We start from the raw sequence: 19,440 nt of genomic DNA on the forward strand, positions 1-19,440 counted from the left end.
GTGGTTCTCTATCGAGTACCCCAATTACAATTTTTCTAATTGCAAAGCTGTCATTGTGTGTGTGTGTGTGTGTGTGTGTGTGTGTGTGTGTGTGTGTGTGTGTGTGTGTGTGTGTGTGTGCGTGCGTGCGTGCGTGTGCGTGCATGCATGCATGCGTGCATTTTTACACATTTGTGTATATATGTACGTTACTGTAATGACTCCCATGTAGAATTTTTCCAATCCTTGGCATCCCAGATTTAAACCTCGTACTTAGATGCGGATCGAAACCGAAATTTCAACTAGAAATCGAGCTCTTAAATTTTGATCCCATTATATCTGCATGGCTATAGCCACTCTCAGCATCTTCTAGTTTACAGGATGAGCCATAATATACTGGCAGAATAAACAAGTGTGCATTTCAGCACCGTACAAGCCAACATGCTAACCATGAAAAGTACATGCAGACATCACCAGCCATGCTGTGCAAATGAATTGTGAATGCATAGATGCGCATTCTGGAGGACATTGTGTGTCATGCTTTTAAGAAACGCAGTATATCAAACGTATAAGACAGCCCCGCCACGGTGGTCTAGTGGTTATGGCACTCGACTGCTGACCCGAAGGTCGCAGGATCGAATCCTGGCCGCGGTGGCTGCATTTTCGATGGAGGCGAAAATGTTTGAGGCCCATGCACGTAGATATAGGTGCACGTTAAAGAAACCCAGGTGGTCGAAATTTCCGGAGCCCTCCACTATGACGTCCCTCATAATCATATCGTGGTTTTGGGACGTTAAACCCCAGATATTAAAAAAATATTCACACGTATAAGACAGTCTAGCACAGAAAATCACTCTCTGCAAAGGGTTCTCGTACGAGGAGCTGTTACAAAACGGTACAACCAAAAACAACAATGATTAAAGTGCAAAGACTTGTGTTAAACACTTGTTTTTATTTAGTTTACCTCACTTGTATTATGCACTGATGAATCTTCTTTCTTTTTTGCTTTTCAATACTGCCAAATATCTCCTTGTATTCTGCACAAGTTTCACTATTATGCGCGTCTTTGTGTTACTGGGTATGTGTGTATTAAGTGGAACCCCGCTGTTACGTTCCTCACTGCTGCGTTTTCCCGGCTGTTACGTCGTTTTCCGCCGGTCCCGGCATAGCTCCCATAGGATACAATTATGACGTCGCGAAGTGCGCTCGGAGCCGACCGAGTGACTACTAAAGAGAGCGGCCATGGTGCATTTTCACGCAGCTTGGCCTCGTTTGACCGTAATATTAGCCGCATGAGAGGTGCAAGCTACAGAATCTTTCAATTGATGCAAACAAAAGCATGGCCTTCGAGATTCAAATTGCAAAGATGGCGTCTATGATGTAACTGCTCGCGAAAGCAAGGCCTTCGAGATTTGCATTTACTATTGACAAAAGCATAGCCTTTGATATTTGTATTGCGCAAACATGGCGTGTATGACGTAATTGCTTGCGAAAGCAAGGCCTTCACTTCTGCCATCGCGTTGGCGTAGACTCATCATCATCGTTATTTGTCGGAGAACGGGAGGAGTTCGAGCTGGTTGGAGGCTGCCTGGTCGTGCGTGCGGTTCGCGGTCGGACTCGCCGCGCCAGTCGTGATTGCGTGTGCTTAGTTCTTTCATGACTACAGCTGTTGGTGTTAAAGAAATCACATACGTTGATTACATTTCTGTGGATGAGGCCGTCCTAAGCTCCGCGTTTCTATCCATCGACTAGATCGCGGCTGAGCGCGCCAATTTTCGTGCTGCTCGTAAGAATTGAAATAAAATTCTGTACCACTAAATATTTTGCCGTTTTTCCTGTTTTTCGGCTCTTACGTTTCCCGTCTCTTACGTTTATTTCCTACGGTCCCTTCAAAAACGTATCAGCGGGGTTCTACTTACATACATCAAAATGTTATTCAAATGTTCCTTTGAATACTCGCATTTTTCAGGGCGCTACCAAGCAGGGGTGGCTTGCTTGAATCGAGAGGTGTATGCTGTTGGTGGCTGTGACTCCTGGACGTGTGTGGCCTCAGTGGAAAAGTACAACCCAATAACCAACACTTGGGCAGAGGTGGCATCTCTGCAGAATGCCAGGAGAGGCTGTGGAGTGGTGGAGTACAATGGTATGAGGCCTTCTGCGATTTATACTTTTAGATATGTGCAAGGGGGGCGATGGCAGCAGCCTCCCGAATATTTCCGCCTGCCCCCCTTTGCCCCCCTAAGAAGAAATACATTTAAAACACAAAGCATAAGTTCTCTGCCTCTGTGCCCCCCTGAAGGAACTCATTTGTCGTGGGTGCCCTCCCCCGTAAAAAAATCCTGGCGCCGCACCTGGATACGTGTGTGGGCTGACAAGTAGACAGATGCGTATAGGGCTCTCAGCTATTGGCACTAGTAACTCATTGCTGCTATAAAAATTTGTTGGGCCAGTGAAATGTAAAAAAAAAAGGCTGTAGTGAGCTAGCTTGAATCCATCCAGAAAAGTCCCCTATTGGAGTTTTTCAGTGTGCAGAAGTAGTAGTGGAGTAACACTGTACCCCCTCTTGACATTGCAAGCCAGATGGTAAGCTATGTAAAGTGAGCTACGGAGAAATTCTTGTTGGCCACATTGTGCAAGACTGCCACTTGCACATAGTCCATGATAAGTACTTCTCCCATGTGCTTTGTTCCTATTGGGCTTTTTCTATGATATTTATTTCAATGAAAGCATCTATTATATTGCCCAAGCTATTGCCAAGAAATTTTACTGCAAACAGCAGCCAAGAACTAGGAAGTAGGCCAGTTATGTTTGTTCATGCGTGTCTTGTCGTGATGACCTAATGTAGAAAAAAAGTTCTCGGCAGAGGAATCAAACAAAAACAAACAATTGGTAGCAGAGTTTCCAGTTCCGCTTATGATGAGTGGATTTGGGCGTCTTTTTTCGCCGAGTCGCTTGTAGAATTTTCCAGTCGCTTGTCGCATTTTCTTTTGGCTTATTTGTATTTTTTCAGGAAATATAGTTATTTTAGTGATCGTCACGTTCACCAATGCACGTTTGTCATTCACTAATAGCGTGTTTGTCGATGACTGAGTAGTTGAGTGCGTAGGCGTGTGAAGGGTTCCCCATCAAAAGAGGTGAAGATTCATCGCAGCCCCCCCCCCCCCTCGTCCTACTAAGTCAACATATGTGGTATATATTTTGTGCCCCCTCCATGCCCCTTTAAGGTGACTTGGGGGGGGGGGGAAGGAAGGCCGCCCCTACTCACCCGCCCCCATATGCACACCTATGGTTGAGTGGTAGACTCCAATGGTTGAGTGCAAACGTGCCTTCAACCGAAAAAGGCTACCCTGGAGACAATGTCAAGTAGATATGCGCTTTCGTTCATAGTTGCGCATATTTTTGCTGTAGAAAAGAGTTAGGTTATTTTTTAAACTCCCCTTAGTATTTCAGTGACATTTTTTAAATTATAATTAAAAATATTCTCAAGAACGGGAAAATTCATTATGTTTCCACTTCTTTTGTGATAGGTATTCGCTTGTTGCTCGGTAGCATCTGGCAGCACTGATTGGTAGCCATTAGTTTTATCACATTGCATGAGTTCCTGATTTTTCTGTTGATTGGGAATCGTTAGGAACACTGGCACAGCTCTTAAAGGTGCCTGTACGACAGGCATTTAATAGTAATACTCTACAAACTAGCTTTTGAGGCCTTTTTACAGACCAGGACAGTTACAGCAGGAGCAGACAATTTTTCAAGCTAATCGCCAAGTTTTTCTTTCTTTCTTTTTTTTTTTTCATTATGAAGCTTTTTCATACGTTCTGATCTCTAATTTACTAAATTCAGAACTACTGCTATTGTTTCTAAAAGTTTAATTTCTTCTGGGTTTAACCCTTTCTTTACAGAGTTTTCTGGCCAAAAACTATTTAAAAATACCGATTTTTTTATTTGCCTAATTGATTCTAAAAGTTTAATTTCTTCTGGGTTTAACCCTTTCTTTAGAGCTTTTTTGGCCGAAAAAGATTTTAAAATGCCTATTTTTTTTATTTGCCTACTTGATTCTATGTTTCCTGAAACAACTACAAAAATTATTCAAAGGCGCTTTATTCACAAGATACACGCAAAATATGTATTTTTTTTTTTTTTTAATATGCAAAGGATTGGCTTCACTGTGCAGCACCGCGGAAAGTGCCGTAACCATTGCAGTCTTCGGTGCAGGAAATGTCTGAAATTTAAAAAATAAAGTGCAGGGACTAGAGATTGTCCATGAAAACAAACCTTGACGCACCCGTTGGGGTTTCCTTATATCTAACAGCGTCCGCTGCTGTTCCGTCTAGGCGCAGTTTTTGACCTACTCCGATGATTTAGAGAAACTCAAAATCTTCTTAATTTTACGAAACTTTGGCAAAAAAGCTCATTTTCGCTCTGTTTTTCTGAACGGAGCTGCTGCCGGCATGCACGAGCCACTCGCACACCAGAGGACCGCGCAATCTTCTTATTCCGGTTACCAGAATCAAGTCCTTTCTCAACCTAATTGCATATTGCATGCTTTGCACGCATTTTGAAATTTTTTTTTTTACTTTGCCGTCCGTTCAAGCCAGAGAATGCAGTAAAATGAATCGGGGTAGGTAAACTGTGGCGCCCCCAAATGCTTTTTTCATGGTGGATGAGCCCAGCTCGTCTTCAGTAGGGAAAGGGTTAATAAATAAAGGTTTCTAAGACTGAATTGACAAGTTTGAACTTTGTGGTTTGCTAACACATATGGCAGCATAAAAGATAATGTGGGTGCAGACTTGCAGACACCTCTACGAAAGTTACTCTACTTTAAAGGTAGAGTAACTTTACTGGTGTGGGGGAACGTCAAGGTGGCATTGCCACTTGCATTTTTTTTTTTGTGCATTTTCTCTCTTACTGAGCATCTTCTTGCAGCGAGATGTTTTTTGGTATTGTGAAAAGAGTAATTTACTGTTTTTGCAAATCAGTTCTGCGGAGTCCCGCGAGGTGGGGGAAGGGTTAAGAAAGGGAAATTGACCACCACCCAGGGTGGTTGTCAATCTCCCTTTCTTTGTAATTTACTAGTACGAGAAAAATCGTTTCTCTCTTTAGTCTCCCTTTAAATACTTTTTAAAGTATATTTTCTTATATTGAAAATACTGAGAGAAGGCAATCTTTGCTGGAACCTAAGTACATTTCAGAGTATCTTGTAATCAGTATTTCAAGTACTTTGCAGGAAAATCCAGTCTCTCTGTTCTTTTAGAGAGTACAGTGCCAACATTTGTGGCCTACAGGCGCAATTCCTTTGTTCGACATTAGCAGGCTGTAAGCTTGTGTGCACTCAAACTCTCTTAGGTTTGCAAACACACAAACTTGACAAGGCCTGCACTACCTTACATCCTGCTAGAATGAGACCTGGGAGTGTGACACTTAAACCTGCTCATGTGTTCGCGTACAAAAGGAACTGTATTTTCGGCGCACATAGGCAGGTATGTTGCAGCGAGACAAGACGAGACATAACCTTTTATTGCGATAGCAATTATATGGACAGTCTCGTCTGGATTTTGCCGTCGCCGCCGTCATGCACCGTATATGTATAAGTATGTATATATATATGAAGGCCCCAAAGAAAAATAATTCGGAAAAATGCTTCCGAAGCGCGGAATCGATCCAGGGACCTCTTGCTCCGCAGCGAGCGGCGCTATCCACTACGCCACGAAATGCAGATCCTCCACGTAGCTAACGGCGAGCGTTATATACACACCCTTTAGTGCTGGATGCACTCAGAGACAGCAGGCGATAATATAAGCATTTCTTCATTACCAGCGAGGTGGCGCTAGGAGTCCGACGGGCGCATTTAAAAGTCGTCGGCGAGCTCGCTCGCTTTTCTTATATTTGCGCATGGGAGAAGCTTGCCCTTCCGCTGTCTGCTCGCGTGGTTTTCTCGTGGCGAGGGGTAGAGGAATGTTTCACGCTTTCACCGTGATGTCCGCGCTCATGTTACGGCGCGTACGAATGTCACTCGAGCTCAGGGATGCCGCTAAACGAACAAACAGAAGATGAGCGCGAACTATCAAGTGTCACAGCTCGACACTTGAAGCACGCTAGTTTCCTTGGCTGCTTCGGCCGCCTTTGCAACAGAAGCGCTGTTCAAACTGAGAGTATCCATTGGCGAGCCTCACTTCGTATAGCATTAGTTCCTTGCTATCGCATTCATTGCTTCGCCCTTGTGGCGAAACTGTGACTTTTTTAAGAACACACTGCTCAACATTCATGGAACACCCTTTCCTCTACGTGTATCATTGGGTCAACTCTTGCCAGATGAAATTGGCACTGTTCATTCCAATTGGCGTGTACAACACTATTCTCTTATATAGCACGAAACTATAGAACTTCTGTGCTGCCTTGAATTGTTCAGACAGGTTAAGAGGTGACAGTGCCACAGCAGTCTTCTGTCTGACTTGATCACCTCGCTCTCTCTCTCTCTCTCTCTCTCATGTTGCCTCCATCAAATGCACTTGCTTTTTTCAGATTTCAAAAGAAAATGTGTCTTGGGAGCATCTTCAGTGTCACAGGATACTTTTTTAGAGTGCTATAATATAGTCTACTGAAATGCTCTTCTAATTCAATATTTTGTGCACTACTGAAACACTTTTCCATGCAGTACACAGTAATTTATTTTAAATGCATTTTTTAAGCATCTCGTACAAGTCTCTGTGGGTGGTATAGTAGCCACTTTTCTTGTGGTTGCTATTATAACTGTGCGCCGCCGTTAATCATTTCCTTTACCAGAACTTAATCTGGGCATAAAATACATCGCTTCGCTGTGGGAGCTCTTCTCGATGTGTCCATGTAATGGACTGTTCATTTCAGCCGCCGATTTCAGCCGCCGAAGGTAGCTCGGCGCCCCCACCCACCCCCCGTTTCCGGTTCTTGTTGTGCAGTGTCATCTTGATGTCACGATGCTTTCACAACTCTCGACACAAATGGGAGGGACGGAATGTGCTTCAACGCAACAAACGCAGCCCCCAGAGATCCGCTTTTGGGCGTACATCTCGGAGGCCGTGCTTGCACTTTGATTGCATTAGCCATCAATTTAGGTTTAATGTGGCCACCCGTATAACACTGCTGTGAAGGCCAGTACGCATTCCCTGCATCGTTCTCAAACATCTGAAACACATTCATATGCGAGTTCAGACTTGACATGTGCCTGTTACTGTACATTACGTCCACTTTCTTCTTAAACTGGAAATGTGCTGGCGGGTTCGGTGCGTCGACGTGGTTAAGAGCAAGGTGACATCATGGCTCCCCGCTTTTTCAAGTAACTGAACTTGCTCTGGCGAAATCGACTGTAGACATATCCTCTGAATGGGCACATCGAGAATAGCTCCCTAGAAGTTGTATCTTTCTCTCCTCCAGTAGTCTCTCGAGTATTTCCTGACCTCAACGCTGCCGCGTCCTGCAGCCTTAAAGGGTGACAACCCAACTCGCTGGATAGCATATTCTTGGAGTCTTGGACCTAGTACACTGTGCATAGATAAATAAAATAGATAAGTAATATATATTAATGCGTTAGTACAATTTTTTTCCTGTTATTCTTACTCGAGTAAATCAATAAATACAAGTAAAGACAATGATAAACTTATGGTGAATTCCATTGGCAGATTCGGAGCACTTCCGGTACCAGTTTTTCTGTTCCATTCAGAGCAAGTCTGTTCCATTGGCGGATTGAGAGTGCTCCCTGTATGTTTCATTGGCAGATCTGGAGCAGCTCTGCCGCCAGATTCACTCCACGAAGCAGCTCTCTCTATTCCACAAAAAGCGGCGGATTCGACTGAAAGTCGCAAGCTCCCCGCACGTGCGCAGTGCATGGCGTATCGCGTGCGCGATGCAATGTGCTGTCCAATAGCACCCGTTCTCTCCGCTTGCGTCCACGGAGGTGAAAACGGCGCGAAACGCAAGGAATGCTGGGCACTTGGGAAGCAGATGTGCGCTAGCGCCACCTACCATTTGCTCTGGCGAGGGTGCTTGTGTTCCATTGACAGATTGCTTCGGTTGCTCTCCACCAGAGTGGAGTGCTCCGGCGCAGAGTTCATCGGCCACCGCGAATCCGCCAATGGAATTTACCATTAGAATGTAGCTGAGCTAGTTTGTAGGTGTTCGTGTTAAAAAGACAGGACGTGGAAACGTGGACATGAGAGAAAAGTCAAGAGAGCAAACAGCTGTTTCTCACGTAGACCATCACGCTCAGCTGATTGATAGGTATCACCTCTTGCATGGGAAAAACGAGCACGCTATTCTCTCTTGTCATTTCTCGTCTTTTTGGTGACTTCGTGACGTCATAACAGTGATTCACGTGACATCATTAGGGTACATACTCTTGTATGGTCCGTATATGAGAAATAACAGTTGTGAATTGCCTCCCTCGATGCTTCGCCATGCAGTCGCCCACCCGTTCTTGCATCTCTTGTATGACCATCATGCGCGATTAACTGATTTCGCTCGATTTTGTGTGTTTGAGACTGCGCATGCAGAGATAAGAGCGTAGCCAACAAGTGCGAAATCTTGATAGGTTCAACACTTAGTGCTGACATTGTACGCGTGCTTTATGAATAAATAAGTGGCGTGGAAATGTATCCCTTGTAAGAAGGGTAGTGAAGGCGAGAACGGAACCAATGAAAAAGGCGCCGAATTATTTGATTATTCAAACGGACAAACTCTTTACAGCGGAGACGATGCAGCTTTCCAGGAAAAAGGCGAGCCCGCTTCCACAGTTATTGTATATTTTTATTGCGATAGCAATTATATGGATAAGAAAGAGGTTCTCACCGTCGCCGTCATATTCCGTGTAAAGTTCAAATCGGTAACATTGCTCTGTGCATCGTATGTCCTACCCGCGAATAGAAGCTCGCCAGCGCTGGCGAGGAACACGGCTTAAGCAGAGATGAAACGAGCTGGCCAGCTCCATCGCATGGAGGGCGCATGCGATAACATCAACCTTCATGCGAGGCCTGCCCTCGATTGCTCTTCAAGCAGAAAGGAAATGCCCCAACCGTCTTTCACTCGGCAAAGGAGCATGAAGAGACGCTTGGGGAGGGGACTGCGTGGTCGCGAGCGCTGTGATCTCACCGCTTCGCGCTGTGACCACTGATATGACATACTGCACGAAAACCGCTTCTCTCCCGGGAGTGGCCGTGTTGCCATACACCAGCGTTTTGTAGATGCTACGCGAGATCAGATGAAAAAGAGTTCCCTAGCCTTCATCCATATAACCTTACGACATGTTGCTATCGCCTCGCCATGGTGGTCTAGTGGTTATAGCACTCGACTGCTGACCCGAAGGTCACGGATTCGAATCCCCGCCGCGATGGCTGCATTTTCGATGGAGGGGAAAATGTTTGAGGCCTGTGTACTTAGATTTAGGTGCACGTTAAAAAGCCCGAGTGGTCGAAATTTCCTGAGCCCTGCACTACGGCGTCCCTCATAAACATATCGTGGTGTTGGGACGTTAAACCCCAGATGTTATTATAATTATTACATTTTGCTATTGCATTCAATGCTACGCCCTTTTGGTGAAACAAAATTTTATCAAAATTCAAGGGACAAATTTCTCTCCCCATCAGCTCTTGAATATACCCCCCTCCCCCCACCGCGCCACGCCACCGCCGATCTGATGAACCCCATGCCGGTCACGCACCGCCGCCAGTGGTGGAAACACCGGCGCGCTGCTGCCGGCAATTTTGGGACCAGTGCACAGGTGTAGTTGCTATACCAGTCAGCCTTTCTTTCTTCTTAGATGTTCCATTGCATTGCTTTTTATTATGAATTGGCAGAATTATGCATACTCTTTCCTTTTCATGTAGGGAAGCTTTATGCAGTTGGTGGCCATGACGGGGTGCGCTCCCTCTGCAGTGTTGAAGTGTATGATGCACAGACCAACAGTTGGAGCCCTGGCCCCTCATTGACCAGCTGCCGCGCCAATGTGGGCGTTGCTGTAGTTGGCAGCCGGCTTTTTGCTGTGGGTGGCTTCAATGGCAAGGCCTTCCTCAACACCGTTGAATTTCTCGATGCTCGCACCAACGAGTGGACCACATTTGTGGCAAAGTCAGAGGCCCTGCAGCCAATACCCCGCATTGCAGAGGATGACAGGGACTCTTCACGTGAGGGTTCGGCCGAGGAGTGCCGTTAGCAGTTGCCTGTCCCCTGTTACCTGTATATTTGTTGTGCCCCCTGTGGCCACTGCTCTTGAATTTTTTTTTGTTTTATTAATCTGTGTTATATCTGCATGAAACTGTGTGCCACCTGATACACACCATTCCATTTCCAATGTTTTTACAACAATGGGAGGCATGCTGTGTACCAAAAGAACCTATTCCCCCAATTTTCTTCCAACAATATTGGCTGTCACTTTGAACCAATAAATGACAATGGCAAGAACAACCTGCCTATTTTTTACACAAGCACGGCCGCTATGGACAGCAACATCGGTTTGATTTAAAGATTGACGAATTTCTCAGAAATGGAAGTAAACTTCATATGATCCTATGAAGTGCTATACTTGTATCAGTGGTCTGGTGTAGAAATAAATGTGGGAACAACTACTTTTTTGTGCAACAGACAGAAAAACCTGCTCACACTATGTTGAGTTAGTCAGTCATTATTGTATAAAACATATACTTTGCTGAACTTCAAAACAAAGTATAGGTATTTTGTTTACACACTTATCCACAGAAGTGATGTGTTTATTAGTTGTTTGGTCTTCTTGCCTGAAGACCTGTCACATTTTTGCTTTGCCTGTCCTAGAACTGAAGCTGTCAAGTTTGATTAAGTAGTTCGATATTTTACGCTAAACAGCAAGCAAATTTGGTAGACAGTGTACAAAAGCAAATTTTGTTAGTATTGTCAAATGTTTAAATCTGCTTGTTGCAGTAATTTTATTTCATACGCTGCATGTTTTACAAGAATGTGGCAAGTCACTTTTTTTGCTTATCGCGGACACGAGGCAGAGCTTAGAGCATAAGAGGTACATAGTTGGATGTCTGTCATGAAAGAAATTAGTTTTGATTAATTACTATCATTGTTGTGTACTAGAATACTGTAGACAAAAGTTATCTAAATTATTGTGTAGTCTGCCTGTATGAATTGCTCAATACTGCTGCATTTCTGTTCATATACTCAAGCACATATGTCTAGCTGTGAATTTCTTGTGATCAGATATACTATACCTTGCTGAAAGCAGGCCTGTTAGATGTACATAGACCGTTACAGTTCATTTGTCAGATGGTCCTCTAATGTTGTTGCTTGACGATCCAACATGTTGACTACTCTAACAAAGGAAACAGTGATGACAGCCATTATTGTATTAAGGTTACAAGCATGCATACTGTTGAAGCAAACTGTGAGCCAGAAAGAGGTGTTGGCACAAATATACGTTTTGGGTCTGTTTTCCAACAAGATTCAAAAGACATTGACACGGACCACATTATTTTTCCTATAAACTCTGCATTTATGTATCTCCTGTCCTCCTTGCCTTTGTTAAAAGCGATACTTTTTCGCATCTGGTAGCTTGGCAGCCCCATCTCTTTGCCACTGCTGTTGGACATGTCTTTCCCGTCCTTGAAAGATGAACAATCAGGATCAATGCGACCTGACCATCTGTTGATCGTACCCTACTGTACTCACTGCCTTTTAACTAAAGGTCATGTGCCTGAATGCTGTGAAAGCACATTTTGCTGCACTGGAAAAATTTTGTATGTTTTCTTATGTAATTTTTACAATACAAATTGGCTAAACAATGCCAAAACTTGCCCAAGTATTCCCACCATTTTCCAGCCTTGGGTATTCGAAAAGCTGGCAAGGAGGTGCGAGAGCCTGATTTCTACAAATGCAGTTTACTGTTATTTCCTATATGCTTAAAGTACATGATTGAATACAGTGACCATTTTGTACTCTCGGGGATCATCATTAAAAGGGAACAGTGTATTTCCTTCTTTTGGAATGTGTACTGGCATAATATGCAGACATGTTTCCCATGTGGCTATATGGAAATGCATATATAAATAAAGTGTACATATGTAGTTGCAGCACTGTTTGTCATGAAACCATCAGTCCTTTAATGATTTTTTAAAAAGGACTTTGATGTAATGTAAATCAAGCTTTATACTGCTGAGTCATGAGTTTGAATAATTGGCCTTGGTGGAAGCATCTTAAATGAGGCCAAAATGCAAAAATGATCATTTTAATCTAAATGTGCATAAGGACCCCGGGCAATCGAAATCGATCTTACTGTGTTGTCCCTAATAGCTTAATTGTGTGTTTCTTTGGGACATAACTGTGCTTATACTAGTGCAATAAAGTACAGACATACAGAAGGCTTGGAGCTGCACATCTATGGTAGAACACAAGGCCAAGACCAAAAAGTCATTGCAGTGCTGAAGTCCCTTGCTAATGTGCTAATGTCATTTGTGCTTGGGCAAACCATTATTGAAGGGACAGCAGCTTGCAGGGAACTGTGAGTACTGGACACAATAGCTTGTTTAGTAGCAAGTTATAGATTTTTCATTACCTTATATAAAAGAAAAAAAAGCACTACAGCAGGTGTTCACTTTTCAGTGAAACACCTGCAGGTAATGTACTTGAAAGTTTTGTATTTTTTCGGCACTCTTTTTGTTCTCGTCAGCTCCATGGTGAGGCAAAAACATCAGTGCCTGCAACAGGTTTTCAAAGGCACACCTGAGATCCAAGCATTAGCTTCTCTGTCATCTTCCAAGCTTGATTCATCGCATTGTATAGAAACTGCATTTCTGAAGTCATAATTACTATTTGGAGAAAAAAGAAATTATACATGCAGCGATGTGACCTTTTACACATTGCTCTAGCAGAACCATGAAGTGTATGCAGTGCACACCTCATCCGCTTCGTGAACAATCGCACTATAGTGCACCCATTCAACTGCTTTATGCCTTTTTTTACGTACCGTGTGCAAAAATACAAACTAAAGTAAACTGGTGACATGCCAATTGAAATTTAATTGCATGATCAAAATTTAACAGAAGGCTTAGTATAGAATTCCTTTGTGTAATGGCTTATGAGCAACACAGCAATATCTGAAAGTCCAGATGACAACAAAACGCATGATGCTCCTTTGCAATTCAAAGTTGTTTTGTGGCAATTCAATTTTGTGTTTTCGTAAACACCTGACCGTGCACTTGCGATGCAGTTTATGATACACAGAACTGGCAAATTGAGCCAATCGGGTGGCAGCCCCTGATGCCAGGAAGGACAGATGAATTCGAAATTCAGCATCTGCAGTCCTGCCATTAGAAATCGTTTGCAAACTGCTTGATCTACATAAATGCATAAATATGTTTCAAGCATTCTACGAGTCACCTGAACGGCCCCTGAATAGCGCTGTCTCTTCAAGCCCATAGCTTTATGTCGCAAGGGTTGTGCGCTGTGGAGGAGGGGCAACATGTGCCTCTGCTACCGGTGCTTCAGTGGCCTAGCCAGGAATTGTTTTTTTTAGATGCGAAGCAGCTTTTGCTCGGGGCTGTGTCCGTCGTCGGTGGTGGCGTCCGCGCTCCACTGCGCATGCGCCTACTCTCTCTCACTCTCTTCCTTTACGCAGGTGTTCGGTCGCCTTCTCTCCTCCCCCGCGCTGCAGCCGCGGCGCAGCCTCTCCTCCCACGTGATGCAGCCGCGCCGCAGCCAAATACAGCCTGTAACCCATAGTGTTACCTAAAATTAACTAGAGAGGACTCTGGCGCTACGATCGTTCAGCCACCATGGGAATGATGGGTAGTACGCGGATTTGCCTAGTCTTCGTACTTGCGGGCTTCGAACGCACTAGTGGCTTTGTTTATTGCTGTGTTTTGGTTTTCTTTCGGATAAAAGAATAGGTCGTTGTGAACTTCGTGACCAGATTTGAATTAATGAGCCTAAAAAGGTTAAAGTAGTGAAGTGGCACTGCTGACTTTTGCTGAACTTCGTTTTGCAACAAAGCAAATTCAGGCGACGCGGAGCCAAACGGAGCCAAAAGAACTAAGTTTAGACAAATCCGTGGACTACCTATCATTCCTATGCTGGCTGAAGCGCCACGCGTTGTAGCTCCCATAGACACTAGCGCCAGAGTTCCGCGCCCCGATCCAGGTGGCCGTGAACCCACTCTTCATCTCCCTCCCCCATTTGCCCTCGGTCGGCTTCCGTCATTCTCGCTTCGCTCCCGTTCAGGTGAATTGTACGTCAACGTCGGCGCCACTCGTTTACTCGGCGCTAACGGAAAGCAACGCACAAACACAAAGTAATAACACAAACACTAAATACAAACCTCACACTAACGGAAACGGAGTGAACGTAACGGAAACTTGGTGTGCGCCCCCAATGCTGCTTCGCATCCCCTCACGGTTCCCTTGAGTGGGAGATGGTGTAATTTTTTTAATGGTGCTAGCATCCAGCAACATTAAGTTCATTGCAGAGCAGATTCACTACTTAGTGGGGTTGTCCGTAAATTACGAAACAAACCAAACAAAAATATTACGGGGTACTGAATGAATGAACGAACTTTACTAAAGGTCCGGCAGTTTCCTCCGGGCGAGGCGGGGGGAAGAGGGGATTAACCCCTGTCCTGTCCCACCCTCACGAAAATTTTAAGTTGTTTTTTTTTTACGTCAAATGAAAGGTCAAGCCCTCAAGAGCCTAGAAAAGGTAGTGCTGAGCGCGAGTGCACCCTGCAAAAGTAATTACAGTAAGTTTTTAAAAGCTAGTTTCGGTTCCTACTGTACCCTGACGTCACAACACGGTATGCGCTTCTCGGTACGTGCTCGCACAATGTATAGTGACGCTTCCACGGCCGCTCCGCACCGTGGCTCCGTCACGGTGCGGCCATTTTGAATGTTTTGGTAACGCACAAGCGGCCATCTTGGAAGTTTTGGTACCTAACTAGCCACCCTAACCTAACGTCATCACAACTAAGGAGGCTCTTTTTTTTTTTTGTTATACACAATATTAATGAGCACTAGCAGACAATAATGCCAAGGAAAGTATAGGGTATGTTATTAATAGTAAATGTAAGGTAAATGTTAAGAAAGAAAAGTGGACGAAAAGATAACTTGCCGCGGGCAGGGACCGAACCTGCGACCTTCGAATAACGCGTCCGATGCTCCACCGACTGAGCTCAGTTGGTGGAGCATCGGACGCGTTATTCGAAGGTCGCAGGTTCGGTCCCTGCCCGCGGCAAGTTATATTTTCGCCCACTTTTCTTTCTTCACATTTACTATTAACATCCCCTATACTTTCCTTGGCATTATTGTCTGCTTGTGCTCATTAATATTGGTCATCACAACTAGAGTGACGTAGAATAGGGTGTGTCCAAAGCGCCGGCTCCGCGTGGGCCTTTTGCCGTGAACTCCCGCGCCGCGCCGCTGCTGCGCCGGACTCGTTAGAGTTACTGTATATGCTACCTTTAGGTAGCAGAGTTGCGTATAGGTCCGGCTAGCAACCACAGCTATGCGGTGAAGTCGCATTCCGTGTTTGCAGGCGACATGCCTACCGTGTCGCCAATTAACCTGACTGGCGTGTCGAAGACCAGCGATAAACATTGGCTGTCGATGACTAGTGTTAATTCAGTTCACTGCAGCGGCAGCGTCAAGAAATTCAAAAATTTGCCCGAGCGTCAGCTTCTCCGCGATGCATGGTTGCTAGCGGCGTCCGGAAGACAGATGCGCAACTCTGCTACCTAAAGGTAGCATATATAGTAACTCTAGGACCCGTGGGCTTTCCGCGCTCGGGAAGCGCGCGGAAGGCGAGGGGCGTCTGCTACGCGCTGTATTCGCCGCGAGATCGGGCTACAGGTGGCAGCACCGTCGCCGCGCTAGTGTGGATATGCGGTTGTCGGCGCGTCTACAAACATGCACAACAGCGCTTCGTTGAGAGCGATGTGACCCGATTTCCTGCAAACAAAATGCGTTGACTGCAGCTTTGTGGTAATATGTGCGCTCTTCATTCCCGAATTAATGCAAGAAGCGCGCCGAACGTTACAATTACTTGTGAGAGAAGCACATTCTGCCGACGAACGGGTTGCTCGCCTTCGGTGACAGTCGGCGTTTTCGCAATGGGTGACGTTTTCTTGTTGTTTTATTTGCACATGTTTAGCTTGTGTTCCACCTACTACGCACTGCGCGACTGAATTAATTATTCTTGTTCATTTGGATGCACCTCAACAAAAAGAAAGCCCGTATTCCTGCACGATGAGTTGAAATAGCACTTTGTGCACTTCGCGCTCGAATATTCATTCGCATTTCTTATTCAGTCTCCATGAAATGTAGGACAGTTGATAGGTTTACTGAGGAAAGCTACGTGGCTGACAGCGCTTTAGCGCTACGGAGACGTTTAACACGCGCACGCTTGTTTTTATTCCAGTAACAGTATACAACGGTAACTGTACAGCACGGAAACTTCTTCGATTGATTACTTGCACGACAGTAATGGAACAAAGGTCCGGTTATTTTACGGGACCAAAGTACGTTTTTTTTTTTTTTTCATACGAATAATGTTCGCTGCCTTCCGTCAATCTAAACAACGCAACACAAACGCTCAAGATAATGTAAAGAAAAAAAGATGTGGCTTCGCGTGAAATTACTACGACATAAATGTAATCTAAGTACACGGGTGTTTTTGTATAAATTTCGCCACAAGTTAAAATTGCGCAACGCAACTCAGTTTTGCTATTTCTGTGTCATTTCATTTTCTGTTCTTTTTAGGGGACAAATTAAGTACCGCAGTGTCAGACGTGACTTAAAAGAAATATTTCTCTCTAGTGAGACCAGGACCGTACACAACTAAAGCTCGTCGCGTAACGTATAAACAACACCTAACCACAACGCTCAAGTACATGCGAGCCTTTTTTTACCACCGCGCCGCTAAAAGGCTATATTCACATAAGATTAAATATTTCTCATCTTTAGGGCAACGCCAAGTGCACTTTGCAATGCGCTTGAACCACAGAGCGGCACCTACACTGATATCACTCTCGTGAACGGAGGGTACGACACACAGCACTCTCGACAAGTGCACTCTCTGATCTTATTACAGTACATATAGAGCCGATCAAGGCCACATTCTTCTTTACATCGTGTTAGGCATGCGTACGAGCGGTTAAAGTTGCACTAACGCAAAGGAACAAACCGCCTTTTGAGGATCTGCATGACGTACGCGCACATGCAAACACAACGGGGCTAGCAGACGACGCATTGAGCAATCCACACTAGACGCGGTTCAGCCCAGAAGCCGCTTGGCGGCGACTCCGCTCGATCTCGCTAAAGTTAGATCTCGCGGCTAATAGTTTTCTGCGCCGCGTTTCCACACAGGGCACTTGAAGTCCACTTAACTTTTATAATGCGGTGCGGAATGGAGCTTATCCATCTTTAAGCGTTGTGTTAGTGCTGGGGCAACAACAGACTGCAAAAAATCATGTGTCGAGCGGCATCAGCGTGGCCTAGTTCCGGTCACAAAGTTCGAGAACGTTGGTGCGTGTGTAAAAACGCGCAAAAACGGACATGTACAAGCAAAGAAAGAAAAAAAGAACCTTATTCGCACGCGTAAGCGGGCAATAGCATCACGCATGCACGAATTAAGAGTAATAAAAAAAAAGTGGTGGGCCTCGCGCCCAATAGTTATGGCGTTTGCTTGCTCAAAGGGAGATGACCTCTTACACGAGATATTTTTCTGCCGTATATCGTGGTTGTGGTGGTTCGCATTACCACGGGCACCCATTTCAATTCTATTGAGGGGTGCGCGGTAGAGATGCGCTTCGTCCTGGCTGAGACCACAATGCCGTGGACGAAGGCGAGTCGCTGAACGTGTACAAAGGTATAGGTAGGGTCCTGTCAAATTCTTAGCTCTTCTGTCCACGTTTTATGTGCGCTTAAAAAGCTTTTGCTTTAAACATCACAGGCAGGCTTTCAGTTTCTCAATATTCTTCATTAACTGTGCCGGAGAAGTGTTGAGATAGTGACTCATTAAACTGAAGTTTAGCATTGGTTCGCATGAAGCAAATAATCCGAAGGGTACGTTTACATGCCTGCCGTACCGTTTTTTTTTAAGACGATAGTCTTTCTTGGGATACTTAAACGGAAAAATGTTGTCTGTCTGTCTTTCTTTCTGTTTGTCGGCACGTCACTCGATGCAGCCACTCGGCCAAAGTTGAACCACTTGCCCAAGGACCAGCCATCTTGAACGGCTGACTAGGTTCATACTTGTGTACATTGTCGATCAAAAACCAAACATTACGCATATCTGAGACGCAACATCACTAGGTAAGTATTAGGTGGTGTGTTCCTTTAATATAAAATGAATACATACGTAATTCTAAAGACCCTAGTTTCTTAAGCTGCGCTGAAAATGTGACTGCGCTGAAACTTGCCTTCCTCCGTGCCCTCTGCACGAGATCATTGTTGTGTTTCGGTTTCGGTTCTGTATTGCACTGTACGAATGGCATGGGGCGCCGTTCTGGCATTCCTGTCAACGTTTTTAGATTACTAAAACGTTATAATCTAAAAATAATCTAAAAACGTTGATTCCTGTTTTACCCAGGTGACGTGTAAATAAAAGAGTGTGTGGAGAGTATTCGTTGAGTGCGGACGTTTCTTCTGCTTCAGCGCTTCGCGCCAAACCGCGTGTTCGGGCTGGCCGACCTCCCCGCCGGTCGCGTTGGTCCCCGCCGGTCTTCGCCTGCTGCTGCGCCGGGACTACCAGCCCGCAGCACAGCACTCATGTTTCCCGACGTATTGCCAGATGGCGTCCATATCTCACGCAGCGCCTCTTCTATCGTCTTTAGACGACATTTGCAGCGAAACACGCAGATACGCGACCATTTTTTTTTATGCCACATGGAGCAGAGGAGAAAGAGGAAGGAAAGGCAGAAAGGTCAAGCAGACGCGCGCCCGGTTTGCTATTGTACATGGAGCTTGATATTTGGCATAGGTTGCGATGAGGTGAAGTGCAAAGGAAGTTTCTCAATGGCGTCTAAGAGGCAGTGCATTGTTTTCAGATGCATGTCTAAATCAGCGACCAACAGTTCATTACTTGCTGATGCTAGGAATTCTTGCGTTTCTGTTCTATGATCAGAGTAAACAATTCGAAACTGTATCCTCGTCAGCATAATTTACTGTAAGATAGAGAGGTGGGATAGTTGGACACGATGCATGTTTGTAAAAATCAACGCGAACAGGATGATTGTGGCACTTTTCACCCCATTAATCTCATGAAGATATTTAAGGAAAAGACGTTTGGGCTGAATTTCACCTATGAATTACCGAAAAATAATTCCTTGCAGTTTTTGGACCTGCATTTGTTTCTACAACGTGACCATGTTTGATGGTGTTTCTCCCCGCGTTCCAAAAAATCGCTGCTTAGCTACTCTTCTGGTCATTCTAAGATTATTAAGAATGTCATTGCTACGAACTCTTTACAGTC

General features: G+C 44.9%; 1 protein-coding gene across 1 annotated transcript in view; it reads left to right on the forward strand.

Moving 5' to 3' along the window:
• The window catches only part of LOC119401752 (influenza virus NS1A-binding protein homolog B-like), an 89,858-nt gene extending 77,811 nt beyond the window's left edge, over positions 1–12,047 (forward strand). The window contains 2 exon segments of the mRNA XM_037668715.2: positions 1,949–2,122; positions 9,834–12,047. Of these exon segments, the coding sequence (XP_037524643.1) occupies positions 1,949–2,122; positions 9,834–10,159 (500 nt within the window). The 3' untranslated portion in view covers positions 10,160–12,047.
• Positions 12,048–19,440: the final 7,393 nt, after the last annotated feature.

Source organism: Rhipicephalus sanguineus, chromosome 1, assembly GCF_013339695.2.
Source record: "Rhipicephalus sanguineus isolate Rsan-2018 chromosome 1, BIME_Rsan_1.4, whole genome shotgun sequence".
In the NCBI taxonomy this organism is placed as follows: domain Eukaryota; kingdom Metazoa; phylum Arthropoda; class Arachnida; order Ixodida; family Ixodidae; genus Rhipicephalus; species Rhipicephalus sanguineus.